The sequence below is a fragment of the Eucyclogobius newberryi genome, unplaced genomic scaffold, assembly GCF_026437365.1.
Source record: "Eucyclogobius newberryi isolate DKJ021-1_F unplaced genomic scaffold, fEucNew1.0.hap1 SCAF_1, whole genome shotgun sequence".
NCBI classification, from domain to species: Eukaryota; Metazoa; Chordata; class Actinopteri; order Gobiiformes; family Gobiidae; genus Eucyclogobius; species Eucyclogobius newberryi.
Genome location: NW_027315723.1, coordinates 36,543,873 through 36,558,870, shown reverse-complemented (window position 1 = coordinate 36,558,870; position 14,998 = coordinate 36,543,873). Strand labels below are relative to the sequence as shown.

At 39.5% G+C, this 14,998-nt stretch overlaps 1 protein-coding gene across 4 annotated transcripts in view; it reads left to right on the top strand.

The window, feature by feature from the left end:
* The window catches only part of map3k5 (mitogen-activated protein kinase kinase kinase 5), a 76,837-nt gene extending 62,036 nt beyond the window's left edge, over nucleotides 1-14,801 (top strand). For 2 of the 4 annotated variants that reach the window (XM_072445133.1, XM_072445123.1), the window contains 12 exons: nucleotides 234-339; nucleotides 1,323-1,480; nucleotides 4,579-4,776; nucleotides 6,203-6,378; nucleotides 8,914-9,082; nucleotides 9,161-9,346; nucleotides 9,838-9,943; nucleotides 10,519-10,783; nucleotides 11,347-11,459; nucleotides 13,197-13,318; nucleotides 13,398-13,474; nucleotides 13,743-14,801. In XM_072445133.1, the coding sequence (XP_072301234.1) occupies nucleotides 234-339; nucleotides 1,323-1,480; nucleotides 4,579-4,776; nucleotides 6,203-6,378; nucleotides 8,914-9,082; nucleotides 9,161-9,346; nucleotides 9,838-9,943; nucleotides 10,519-10,783; nucleotides 11,347-11,459; nucleotides 13,197-13,318; nucleotides 13,398-13,474; nucleotides 13,743-13,803 (1,737 nt within the window). In that variant the 3' untranslated portion in view covers nucleotides 13,804-14,801. Of the gene's footprint in view, nucleotides 1-233; nucleotides 340-1,322; nucleotides 1,481-4,578; nucleotides 4,777-5,401; nucleotides 5,420-6,200; nucleotides 6,379-8,913; nucleotides 9,083-9,160; nucleotides 9,347-9,837; nucleotides 9,944-10,518; nucleotides 10,784-11,346; nucleotides 11,460-13,196; nucleotides 13,319-13,397; nucleotides 13,475-13,742 lie in introns of all 4 variants that reach the window. The other 2 variants (XM_072445141.1, XM_072445150.1) reach the window with 2 other exon arrangements.
* Nucleotides 14,802-14,998: the final 197 nt, after the last annotated feature.

Sequence of the window (14,998 nt, the reverse complement as noted above, 5' to 3'; positions counted from 1 at the left end):
AAAGGTTTTACTGTGAGTATTCTGCTTCAGGGATCGTGTCAGAGGCATAGTTTGAATTGTATTGTGATATTTTTGGTATTAATATATTGCACTTTGAAATGTTTTATTGTGACAGTCCTATATGTTGCTTTATTTTGCTTCTATTCGTCTCCCTTAAAAAAAAAAAAAAGAATGGCAGATGGATACATTTTGTTCCAGATTTTTAATTTTCACTCGGCTCTCTCTCTCCACAGGGTGACAACGTGCTCATCAACACCTACAGCGGCGTCCTGAAGATCTCTGACTTTGGCACGTCCAAAAGATTGGCCGGGATCAACCCCTGCACCGAGACGTTCACAGGTACGCACTGACCTACTGCCTCTAATTACACAAGCAAGACCTGTTTAAACGCATCCGTCTATAGAGCGGCTTTTCTGGGCCTGTGGATTTATAGATGAGAATAGTCCCAAGACCTTTAGATGTTGGCCACATGATGTCAGGGTGGGTAAAAGTTCAAATGTGTACAAATACAATAATACTATTGTTAGGAGTTTCTTTATGTATGATTTGACATAAAGTCTAGTTATAATATTGTAACTTAAATATGTGTATCCTGCACTCTTGCTGGTTTAAAAATAAACTGTGGGTTTAGGTAGTGACCGTTCAGATCAGGAAGAAGGCAACTAGATTTCAGCTTTGAAACAATTTTTAACGGAAATACAATTGATCATTACCAAGTCTGTAGTAACATGTTACATATTAACTCTGCATTTCTATGAGCTAATAGACACATGACTACTGGTTATTCTTGCTCAGCATATTTACAATAAGTTCCCTCTTTTAAACTTGGTGTGACTGCGGCTGGTGTGTTTGTGGTCAGTTTCGATGGCTCCACTGCAACAGCCAATAGTATTTCAGTCTGACCTACAGGCCTAATGCTGGGAACCACCCTTTCACTCTCTGAGTGTGCAAAAACTGGGTTAGTCAGACCACTGCTATTTATGGCCCAACCTGGCTATAAACGCGTGTCTTTCCCATTTTAGCTCAGAGCAGTCTGGCTTGTACACAGCTCAGGGCTATTTATAGAACAAAAGGCCTCTTTGAATGGAGAGCTCAAACTTCCACAGTGAGTAGAGATTATCTGACGACACGGGACGCCCTGCTCTGTTAAAGATTTAAGCTTCAACAAAGCTTAGATAGAGCAATTATGTCATGGTTTAAGAAAGTGTTGATTTTTAAAATAATGTTTTTTGAAATTAACTGAAATGAACATGAAATATGTTTTATTTTATTTATGAACTATAAACATACATTTATAGAAATAATCGCATGTTTGTTTGAAGGTACTTTGCAGTACATGGCTCCTGAGATCATAGACAAAGGTCCTCGTGGCTATGGTAAACCTGCAGACATCTGGTCCCTGGGCTGCACCATCATCGAGATGGCCACAGGGAGACCCCCCTTCTACGAGCTCGGGGAGCCACAGGCCGCCATGTTCAAGGTCAGACACGGTTTACACTCAGCATACTTACTTTATTTGTTCCTGCCACATTACTTTTTGTCATTCAAAAGATGGAGTATTGTGAGTGTTTTAACTTGTTGAATGCCACGGCAACTTTCTAAATCTAAATCCATGAATGAATTGTAGAGATGGGACGAGACAGAATTCCCACTAAACGAGACAAGACACATAGATTGTGTGGTTCAGCTCACTATATTGACCTCGCTATTGTTTATGTCATTGCAGCACTGCTTTTTGGAACTAAAGCCCCTCATGAAGTGTTATTCAGAAGGAAAAAGAACATTTCTGACGCAGTCGTAAACTCATGTAAAAATATATCTCCCATGATCATGTCTCATCCATAGGTCCAACAATGCCATGTACATTTGATGCTAGTAGTTTCAGCAGTGCATTAGTGACAGCACATATACAGTAAATGGTAGAGCCAGGTATGACCAAAAGAGAACAGCATAGAGCACAAGGTTCATGTTCAATGTTACATATGATCCCTTTGTGTCGAGCCATTACAGAGAAACCCATTAGTGATTAAGTGCCTTATGGTCTGCATTATAGTGGAGACACTGAATTGTCATCGATGGATTAGCGGCCGGGTCGGACGAACTGTGTGTCATCTCTTAAAAGTCTGACCACATCTTTGTTTTTTTGTTCAATTCATGGTCGGTGTGCAGGTAGAGGCATGAATGTAGCATCATGTTATGTTGTATTTGAAAACCAGCACATGCGGTGGCGTCCCCTTTGCCTCATTCAGTTTTTTTTGTCCTTTGTTATTCTAATATATGTTTTAGATTACGACACCATCTGCTTCAAAACAATGCTTGTTTTTTGTACAAATGCAAAGTGAGGATGCACCTGTCGCCGGCTAGTTTTCACTCCAAATATTTTCCCATACACACATTTATTTGCACACAAACATTGGTGTAATTGTCTGCTGGTCCGGTTTGTTAGCTCTAATTGATCTATTTGCCTTGTCTTGCCGTGTATTTACTTAGAGCTCTTCCATGTGTAAACTAGTGGTGACATTAGAGCTGTCAGAATCTGCTGTGCACTCGCGTCAGAACTGTGAACCATTTACATATTCAATGTAACTTAAAAAAAAAAAATCTGATCTTTGCTTGTGGCAGTAGCAAGTCAAAAACAATGATAGAGGTTAATGCAGATATAATGTTTTTATCGAAGAAATGTAACAAATCATCTACCTCCACAGTGGTTTATGACATAGGTGTATTGACAAGATTTTAATTTTCTTTAGTAAGTTTCTTTTTCCTATCCTGATAACAACAATATTACTTTTTGGACTCCATCAGAAATCTGCTCAAATGTGCCTCTTAATGTTTTGTGTTGGACAAATATCTGAAATACATCTTTTTACATCCTTTTTTAAAGATTAACACGGACATTTTCTTTGCTTTTTGTTTCTCCTACAACTGTTGTGCTATTCTTTTATGGACAATACATCACCCATTTCTACCTGACTCCTTGATTTAAGGTTTTCCCAAACACTGTAACTATCCCTCACTCATCATCTCTAAAGAATGTGAATGGGTGGGGCGTCGCTGAGTTCACATTCCTCAACAACTACAGCACAGACTTTAGCCTTCCTAAATGGTCATGACGATGAACTACTGCCCTATTGCCTTCAGCTACGCAGTGTGTCCTTCCATTATTGTCATTCAAACACATAACTTGTCACTAATTTGAAAACTCTTAAGACCTTGTGACCTTAAAAGGCTCATATTTTTTCATTAGCTCGAGTTGTTTTCGCGCGCTATTATGCAAATACTAAAAAAGTTCTTGCTTAAATGCCATGTAAATCTTATGTACGCTGTCTTATTGGCTCGAGCCATTACATGGAATGGAATGCGACGATTCTTTGTTATTGCCTGGTTTCTTATTATTATTCATGGTCATTTTGTCACAACTCGGGCATATTTGACCCCCTAACATTGATGAATGTCACACATGGGGGCATAGACGCGATCGGCTCGGCCCGAACTCCAATAAAATGGAGGTTGCGAGAACGCCCGTCGCAACAGTACTGACTAGTTCAAAAAAGAAAAAACATGAAACGCTTAATCTTTGGCCTAGGCACATGAGACTTTGCACAGTGCTAGAGCTACCTTTGACCTCTGACCTTTGACGAGTAAAACACCTAGCAGCATCGCTCTATGATAAACAGGAAGTCAGCCATGTCGAATCAAAGTGGCACCGCCACTTTTTTTTTCAAAATCGTACTTGTCCTAGGTTTTTTGTCCGATCGAGCTCAAAACACTTCTTGTATCTAAAGACATCGAAATGTAATAAATATTCAAAAAAATAATTATATTCCTTACGCCCTCAAAAAAGGCTTAATTTCCTATTTTTTCAAGGACAAGTCACGCCTATTGGAATTGATCTACGGAGCTCATATTTCACTCACTAATGCGTTTTTATGGTCTGATAGGAAATAATTAATACCATGTAACAAATTTACTCTATAGCGCCCCCTACCCATTATGTGAAAACCTCAAATTGTCTGATTTGTTTGAAACTCATGGATTATATTCTCCTCGAGACGCCATGGAAAAAGTGCATTGCAGATATTGTGTATTTTCACAATTGGCCAGCAGAGGCGCAATGAATGCCTTCACTTCCTCTTCCGCTTTTATTTTGATGAAACATTTCCTCCGTGCCGTGGTCTTAGCAATAGCGTTAGCATCAGCATTAGCGGCAGATCTGTTGCTAGGTGACGGGGGTACAGGGAGGAGAGGGTTTGAAGTATAAAGTCTAAAGAATAAAGTCTAAAGAACAAAGTCTAAAGAACAAAGTCTAAAGAACAAAGTCTAAAGAACAAAGTCTAAAGAATAAAGTCTAAAGAATAAAGTCTAAGATAATGCAGTGTCGGGGCAATCGCAATCAAAACACTGTCGTGTGGGAAGGCGAGAGCCATTAATTTAATTAAGTGTAATTTATATTGTAATAAATAATAAATGAATATGCTACACACTTTAGAAAAGGTACAACAACAAAAAAATCAAGACAGAATAAATGTGATGATAGAAGTAAATCAGATGTATCATTTTATACAACCCTGTGTGCAGGTGGGCATGTTTAAGATCCACCCGGAGATCCCCGAGTCCATGTCAAAGGAGGCCAAGGCCTTCATCCTGCGCTGCTTTGAGCCCGACCCGGATCGACGCGCCACAGCCACAGATCTGCTCACGGACCAATTCCTCACCGTCACCAGCCGCAAAAAGAAGAGCAAGAGCAGCCTGAGCGGTGAGTTTACCAGGTCGAATGTTCCTCCATTGGGCAAATATATATATAAGGAAGTATAGGGAAAAGAAGGAAAAGCGGTGTAATAGAGAACATATGAGTATAGATTGTGTTTACATTAGATATTGCTGCTGCTATTTTTATGATGGTTTTACTGTGTTCCATATAATCACTATTTAATGAAAGTACTAATTCAGCCTATTTCTGATATGACATTGATCAATTAACATTTTAAAAACAATAAATAATAATAATCGTTAGAAGTCAAATAAAGTCATCTCAATCTGGCTGTTTATGCCACATTAATATTGCTTAATTATTATGAATATATATGTTTTTATTTCATAAAGTTGCTCTTATAGAGGAAAATATCATTGATGTTGCTTCTTACAATAATCGCAACACTAAAATTAGATATTGTAGGATTGCTCCTCCCATCCATTATGTGCCAAAACCAGTAGATCAGGCCTCCTTTTGTTTGTTCTAAAATCTGAACTCCTTTGTTCAAATGTCAAACATAATACGCATGTTCCCTGGTTTAAGAATGAGAGAGCTGGATTCCATGGAAATGCTTGTGTCATGATTACAGAAACTGTTGTGGGAAGTGCTGTTTTTGCTGACATGTGTTTGTATTTCTTGTCCTTGCAGCGCCATCTTCTGGGTTAGGTAAGGTGCTTTCGATTTGTTCAGACAACTACAGACCAGTTTTCAACTGTTTTGCATATAACCTGTTCCAAGAAACATTACACAACATTGTATTTCAAGGCTTTTCATAGAATTGTCAAATCATGTTCTGCTTTTCTACTCTACTACTGCTGAAGTTAACAGATGTAATATGTGCTTTTACTGGTTTAAAAATGTTAATGCAATCACAACTGCACCCAGGAGGCTACGGTCCATCCGGACCAGAACCTCCCACCACAAGAACAGTTCCTTTCCCTCTGCTCATGAACACTTCATAGCACCTTAATCACACTTGTCACTTTAATATTCATGTAAATACCTCCTAGCCAGTGTTTTGCACTGCCAGATTGCACTATAGTTCTGATCCTGTTGTTGTACATATATTTTATTTAATTGCAATAGCTGCGCCCAAACGGGCTTTTGGAATAAGGTGACTAGAGAGCCCTTTTCTTTTACAAAGTGGATATAGCCAGTGGTTCTAGCGACCCAAATGTAAGAACTCATTCTACTTTTCAAGATTACTGAGAGCTAGTAGGAAAAGTTAAGTTTGTGTCCAAAGTACATTTTGCAACAAATTAAATACGGTATGCATTTATTATCATGAGTAAAATAAATATTTGATTTTAATATATTTACATACAGGACACACAATCCATGTTACAAATATTATGACAAACAACAACAAAAATCTTATGCATTTAAAACATCTTGTCCTAAGTGTACTTGTTCTAAATTGTTTTGAATTGTACTTGCGATGCTTCAGAGTACCTCCGGAGCATCTCTCTTCCGGTCCCTGTGGTGGTGGAGGACACAAGCAGCAGCAGTGAATACGGCTCCGTTTCTCCTGACAACGACCTCCACACCAACCCCTTCAACTTCAAATCCAGTGGCAAGTGCCTGAGCGAGAGGGAAGTGAAGGGGCCGCGCTCCTTGTTCCTGAGGTGAGCAAAGAAGGAGAGGGCTTCACTTCTGTCTCATGACGCAAAACACAAAACACACGGTTAAAAACTAAAGCAAAATGAAACACTTGGCTCTAATTTGGTCCCAGTCCCTCTTGTCTGCTGCTGTTCCTTCTCCTGTTGTTCTTTTATGGTCATGTTAATGCCCCCTGTCTCTGCCATTATAGAACTGTTAATACTGCTACAGGTTTTTTTCATTTTCATGAGCTGAATCTTCTAAACACAAAAGATCAATTTCGCTAAAATATTGTTCACAAAGCTGTCAAAATGTATGTTAGTGAGCCAAGATAATCGATCCCACCTCACAGGTGTAACATTTCAAGATGCATCTGGTGTTTTTCCAAAATCAACGAGGGATAAATCGAAATAAAACTTCCGGGCTTAGCCATTGTTTGAAGAAAAATCAATATGAAAAGGAAATTAAGTGAACACAATCCAAACCCGTGAGTAAATAGTGCTTTGTTTACCAGTACACTATTTATCACATGAACTGGTGGTGTGGCGAGTTCGGCACTGACACTGTGACAGTAACAGCACTGCAGTGAGTGGCACACTGCAAACAGACCGCACAGGGACAGCAATGGTAGCTGGACCGTGTGCTGTCTGAGCCCGGCATTCGGCCTGCCACAATAAAAGACCACTAGAAAATATTCAGATTTGCTTTATAGGGGGGAAGTCAGAAAACCAATCATTATCTGGTGTTACCAACATTTGCCTCTCACTGCAACACATCTCCTTCACATAGAGTTGATCAGGTTGTTGATCGTGGAATGTTGGTCCACTTTTCTTCGATGGCTGTGTGAGGTTGCTGGATATTGTCAGTAACTGGAACAGGTTTCCGTATATTCTGATCCATGCTCAATGAATGACATGTCCGCTGAGTATAGAACATGCAAGAACTGGGATGTTTTCAGCTTCCAGGAATTGTGTACAGATCCTTGCCTGGGCCTGTGCATTATCGCGCTGCAGCATGAGGTGATGGTAGTGGATGAATGATCAATGATGGGCCTCAGGATCTTGTCAGGGCGTTCACAATGGCATCAATAAAATGCACTTGTGTTTGTTGTCCATACCATAGGCCATCTCTTTTTTCATCTGTTTACTGTGAAGTTAGTGTACCTACATTATCCTACCATAACATACGCCTGCCCATAACTGTGATAAAATGTGAATATATGATTATATTTCTGTGATGTATTTTATCTGCATAATAGTGATATTTTATCTGCATCATTAGTCTAAGAGAAGAACGGGTGTGTGACAAACTGCATTTGTTTGTGAAGGGGTCGTAAAGATGGGCCAAAGAATGTTGCCCCGGGGGGGGAGTTGCACCCCCCCTTGCAGGCTTTATCTCTACGGAAAAATACCAAGTGCCTTGATGTGAGGCTGACCAATGAGAAATGTGACCCGTCTATTCCAGAATATCTAATAAAACCAACCAGCATGGGAAAAAACGGTGTGAGACGCGGGGGTGAGACGCAGGAGGGTCAGCCAGGCTCCTTACAACGGCTTGGCTGACACAGTCCCCGCGTTTTCTCCCATGCATGCCATACAAATGTCTGATATTTTTGTGTCGTTTCATATTCTAAGTTGAATTGTGTTCTCTATGTGTTAAGGAATAGCATCTGGTGTATGTCTAATTCCCTGCCCATAACATAACCCCACCACCACCATGGGCCACAACACCGACGTCAGTAAACTGCTCACCCACCCAAAACCACACACGCAGTCTGCCATCTGCCATGGATAGTGAAAACTGGGATTCATCCGTGAAGAGAACACCTCTCCAACGCGCCAGACGCTATTGAATGTGACCATTTGGCCACTCAAGTCAAAAAGCCTGAGAGTTTGTGCATAAATTCTTAGATTATGCAGACCGATTGCTGCAGCAGCTGTCTGGCTGGTCTCCGACGATCTTGAACATGAACATGTCAGATGTGGAGGTCCTGGCCTGGTGCAGTTACACATGGTCTGCGGTTGTGAGGCAGGTTGGATGTAACACCTTTGGAGACGGCTCAGAGATGTGAACATTCTCTCTGACCATGCTCTGGCGGACATTCCTGCAGTCAGCACACCAATCGCACTCTCCCTTCTCCCTCATCACTTGAGACATCTGTGGCTTGTGCTGTGTGATAAAACTGAACATTTCAGGGTGTCCTTTTTTGTGGTCAGCCTAAGGCACACCTGTGCAATATTCATGCTGCTTGCTGTCTGTTCAGCACCTCGATATGCCACACCCGTGAGGTGGGATGGATTATCTCGCAAAGTTGCTCCCAAATTGATACTGCTACAAATTCGTAACGCATTAGTACAAAAACCTCTTTCAAGCTTTTATTCACGCACAATGTTTGCAATCACAATCACTTTTTAAATACAGTAAATAAATAATGCCCTCATCATTGTTAATCATCAAGTCTTATCATCATCAATTACTATTTTTCATTTACTACTTTCGTCTTATCAGGATATTTAACACTACATATTTTGCCATATGGTTATTTGCTCTAATTCCTGCAGCATTCCAGTGGAGAACTTTGAGGACCACAGCGCTCCTCCCTCTCCAGATGAAAAAGACTCGGGCTTCTTCCTTCTTCGAAAGGACAGTGAGAGAAGAGCCACGCTGCACCGCATTTTAACAGAAGACCAGGACAAAGTGGTCGCAAACCTCATGGACGCTCTGACACAGGTTAATATAGTATAAAGACAGACAAAAAGATACAAAATAGTACATTTTATTCAATGAATTAAGATGTGTCTTTTGTAGGGGTCTGAGGAAACTAAACTAAAGCCACAGAACATCTCCACGCTGGTGTCCAGTTTGGCAGATTTCGTGCGGATGGCGGAAAGGAAAATCATTGCCAACACATTGTCTCAGCTCAAACTAGAACTGGATTTTGACAGCACTGCCATCAGCCAGCTGCAGGTGGTTCTGTTTGGCTTTCAGGATGCTGTAAGTTTCCGGAGGGCATTGTACATTTAAATGACATTGTAATTTACTTGGTTGAAATGTTTACATCTGCCACACTCTGATCTTATCTGATATAAGACTCAAACTATTGGCAGTAAAGTGCTCTGAAGTGTGTTGGAAGATGGCATAAGACAACTGCCTTTGGGAAGCTGTTCACAACAAATAAATCCATGGCGCCTCCTTTGGTCGGATATAATACAACAAATAAACTAATACGTCATAAATTGTTATCAGGAAAGGAAGAAGTAAAAGTTAATGAGTAAAAGCAACATTACTACCACGTCCTCACTACCCATTACTACCTTTGATATAAAGTACTGTATAATATGTGCTCATTTAGCTGTTATTAATAATGGCCTAATATTTGTTTATATTTTATGTAATAATCTACAAAAAACAATGAACTAGCTATACCTCGATTATATACTTTTTATGTTTATAGCTTTTTTAATGCACATTCTTCTTATATTTAGGTGAACAAAGTGTTGAGAAACCACAACATCAAGCCTCACTGGATGTTTGCTCTGGACAACATCATCCGTAAAGCTGTGCAGACCGCCATCACGATCCTAGTGCCAGGTAAACTGCAGGCCCCGGGGCAAAGCGGGATAAATGCATTAGCAGCTCAATATGGGTCTGTGGAGAACAGACCGCAATATCCTCTGGTCAGGGAAAAGCACTGGAGGTGCATGATACTCATACAAGCATAAGTTATTAAAGCAATTTATTTCAACTTTTTACCCTAAAACTAAGAAGTTATTCAATTATTTTTTTAATTGTGTCTGTAAATTATTTATTGTATCTGAAGATGAAAGAGATGAAAAAATTACTGGGTCGCTGTTGCTAAAAGAATATATTATTAACAAAGAACAAACAGAACAGTAAAAGAAAAATAACTTTATTAGTGCAAGTAAATTAAAAGAAAAATACACAATATAGGCTACTACAGTGTATATGTACTGTGATACATACAAGTACAGATGAATATGGACGCTTAGAGTATTGTGTTGTCAAAAATGAATGAAGTACATTGATGTGCATTGACTGTAATACTTTAGATGTCACCTTTTTCAAACTGATAAATAAATATATGGGCATAAAACCCTTAATAAATACAGTACATGTTAGTAAAAGTATTTTTTCCTGTCCATCAGAGCTGAGGCCTCACTTCAGCCTGGCCTCAGAGAGTGACCACGCTGATCAAGACGATGTAGATGATGATCCTGAACCAGGCCAGCCCCAGGCCCACCAGAGCCAGACCGGTCCTGTCGCCCCTAACGACGACACCATCCCCCCTAACGACGACACCGTGGTCACTTCGGGGGTCAGCACGCTCAGCTCCACCGTGTCACATGAGTCTCATGCTGCCCAGCGCTCTGTTAGCATGGAGCTGGGGAGAATGAAGCTCGAGACCAACCGGTAAATCAAGTCTCCTTCACATGATAAGAACATGCTTTATTCCCATTTGGGGAAAATATCTAATATCTCATTTTTATAGCAATTGCATTTGCAGTTTCTATTTTGATAAAAGGATTCTGTATTTTAAACGCATCCAGGAGAACTGACAAACAGACTGACATTGGCCTGTAAACTGACAAAAATAAAATAATCACATGTGAGTTTAGAAAGATCTTAACTAGAGGGTTAGCTGTTTTTTAGCAGAATAAAACATTGTGTTCTTCAAAGTTGCAACCTTTGCGATTTGCCAATTGCATCCATTCAAATTGCAATTTCAATCTGATTGCAATTTATCTTGTAATGCTTTTTGACATGGAGTACATGATAATGTCGTGCTGGATAACAAAATGCAACTCTGCCATCACCTGTAGAACCTGTGAAGTTACAAAGACATAGACATTGTTTGCAAATTCATGGTCAAGAGTCATCCACCTTCCTTTTACCTTATTTCATCAGGTTTTTCTCGTGTAGGTAATGCAGGCATGGATTGGCCAAAGTTCACGAGCTGAAAATGTTTTGCACAGGTTGTTGGAGCAGTTATTGGAGAAGGAGAGAGAATACCAGGCCATTCTTCAACAAGTGCTGGACGAGCGAGAGCAGGAGATACGGCTCCTGAGGCTGAGAGCCGAGCCCACAGGTGAACCGCTTCTGTACACACAAAACTATATATAGTTATATTTTATATTAATTTGTAAATATATAGGTATATCTTTTTAATATGATTTTTGTTCCCCCCCTTAATACTACGTATTAACACTAGTTGTTACCATGCATACAGCTTAAACAGTGGTGGGAAAAAGTGTTGGCCCACTCCCTGAGTTCCTTTTTTTTGGGGATGTTTGTCACATTTTAATGTTTCAAATCATCAAACAAAATTAAATATAAGTCAAAGACAACACAAGGAAACTATAAAGGGAAAACTAAATCCAAATCGATATGGCCCTGTGTGAAAGAGTTTGACCCCTCTTATCACACCCAAGTTCAATTTCTCTAGCCTTCCCTGTCCTCAATCAAGAAATCTCTTAATAAGACCAGCCTGACAAAGTGAAGTAGAAGTAGACCGGAAGACCCTTCAAAGTTAGACATCATACTGAGAGCCAAAAAAGTCCAGGAACAAATGAGAAATAAAGTTATTGAGCATAATCAGTCTGGAAAAGGTTTTAAAGTGTTTGAGTAGACCAAAATTAAACCAAGAGCACAGTAACGGCTCATCCAAGAGGTCGCAAAAGTCGCCAAAACAACATCCAAACACCTGCAGGCCTCACTTGCCTCAGTTAAGGTCAATGTTCATGACTCCACCATAAAAAAGACAATGGGCAAATGAAGCCTGCGTGGCAGAGTTCCAAGACGAAAACCACTGCTGAGCAAGAGCATTAAGGCTCCTCTCAATTTTGCTCGAAAACATCTTCATGATCCCCAAGACTTTTGGGAACATAAAAAATAAAATAACTTTTTGGAAATTGTGTGTCCCATGACATCTGGTGTAAAAATAACACCGCAGTTCAGAAAAAGAACATTCCAACAGTAAAATTTGGTGGTGTAATGGTCTGTTCTGCTGCTTCAGGACCTGGAAGCTTGGGTTCAGAAGCGGGACAATGATCCAAAACACCAGCAAGTGCACCTCTGAATGACTGAAGAAAAACAGAATGAAGACTATAGAGCGGCCTAGTTAAAGTCCTGACCTGAATTCTATTGAGATGCTGTGGCATGACCTTTTAAAAAAGCAGTTCAGGCTGAGTTACAACAATCCTGCACAGATGAGTGGGTCAAAGTCCCTCCACAGCGCTGTAATCGACTCATTGCAAGTCATCACAAACGCTTGATTGCGGTCGTTGCTGCTAAGGGTTGCTTAACTACCGGTAGTCATTTGGTTTGGGCGAAGATAACGTTTGTCACACAGGGCCAGGTAGGTTTGGATTTTGTTTTCCCTGAATCATTAAAAGCCTTAATTAAAAACTGAATTTTGTGTTTACTTGTGTTGTTGTTTAATTAGTTTAAATTAGTTTGATCTGAAACATTTAAATGTAAAAACATGCGGGGGGGAATTGGGAAGGGGGCAAACACTTTTTCACACCACTGTATGTGTATGTTCATGCTCAGTAATACATTTTTTATATATATATTATGTATAACATTGAGATATACAAAATATCTCAAGAAACAATGTTATCAAATGACTGAATATGAAAACAAGTTGGTTCTTTTATATTTTCAAATACATTAACTGAATCCTTCCATTAAAGCTTTTTATTAGAAAGCAGGAAACTTGTTGCGGCGGAAAATCATCTTTCAGCAATAGAGTTGAATTGTGGGGTTTGCGGTTTCGCAGGTACAACAGGATGTGGTTTAGAAAATAAAATTCTTGCTGTTTCAGACATGCCCACATCCTCACCCACTCTGGAGGGTCCAAAGAGCCACACCACAGAGCCACAACAAGACACAGAGTTGACCAAATGGCTGCGGCTCTCCGGGTCCGACCAAGACTCAATAGACAAAGTGGGACACGCTTTTATTTTGAAATCTTGTACACAATAGATATTTTACTACAACTTATTTTGTGCCGTTTCTGTTGTAGATCGTGACTGAGCAGTACACACTGAATGACATCCTCTATGATGTGACGAGAGAGGATCTGAAGAGTTTAAGCCTCAGGTAAATAAGCACATTTTTCTTAAACAGATGTTGAATTATACCCTGCTTTTTTCAATTTAATTTGAGCAGTTTCAGGAAAAAATGAACAATTAAAACATTTATTTATGACTTAAGAAATGAAAAACATTTTGAGATTATAGATAGATACCATAAATATAAATTCACCCTAATCAAGGATGTTGAGGTTTTTCTGTTTGTAAGTTTGTAAATTGCGCTCTCTAGTGGTAAGAAATCATATAAGCCCACACAATGTGCTTTTATTTCTCAGAGGAGGGATCCTGTGCAGACTGTGGAAGGCCATCACAGAGCACAGACAGAAGCCCACCTGAAGCCTTACAGTGCGGGGACCCTCGGAGCAGCTCACTCTCTCCTCTTTACCTCAATACTAATGTGAGACAACCTGAAAAGAACACATTCAGAGGACTGGCTTGTCTCTCTGGCCTCCCAACTGAGAACCACGGTTTTGGAGTCTATCAATGTCCAAAGGAAAAGGTCATTTTAAGAATAATCAAAGTGATGATGTATTTTTGTTATGGCAGATTCTTGTTACAGAAATATATTTAGTGACAGCACAAACATGTCTTTACAAAATGTTTACAAAAGCTGTGTGACTGACAGAATTTGACAAGCCTGAGATATGATTTACTACATTCAAACTATACATAGTGCTCAGCATAACATTATGACTACCTTTATTTTCAAACAACTATTAACTTCATTTATCCCTCCACATGCATTACCTGTTGTTCAAGTGTACCCTTTCCACCTTATATATTCTACCAAACCCATCCAACGAGTGATATTCGGCCTGTAGTCATAATGTTATGGCTGATGGGTTGTATCATTTTCCTATCACTACATTATTTAATTTTATTTAACCTGAAGGATCTCAATAGTCTTTTCTTTACAGATTATTTAATTTTGTCACACATGCACACGGCAAATACATTTATTTGCATTATTGTGTAAATATTTTGCGTCATGTGAACAAAATTTCTGTTTATTGATAATGTATTGATTATATGGTCTTAAGAACTTGTGAACATCCATTTGTATGGAATGGATATTTGTAAAGTGTCAAAATCATGTCAAGTAATTGGGGATATTAATGTTTATGCCATTTTACCAAACATTATGTCTTTTGTTGTATCTTGCAGTCATTTTGAATATTTTGAATCACAGCATGTACTGCAAATATATTAATTATGGAGGAGCCTTTACATTTTAACCACTTTGTGTTTTTTGGAGGAGAAATGTGTGCATTTGTTTTGTAACTGGCGTCAAGACTTTTGTGTCTCTTTGTGTCCAATAAAAATCTCACAACAAAGTGTTCCTTCTTTCAGAGACTGAACAAAACAAAACGGATTGACAATGCAAAACACTCTGTGCTTTAGAAGCGTCAGTTGGACCTTCATTTCACTTAAGAGAAATGAGGGGTCCACGTGACGTCAGCAGTCCCTCTCCAGACCCTCCTCATCACCATGACAACCTCACATTTCCAGCGTGAAATTCGTCAGCGGGAAA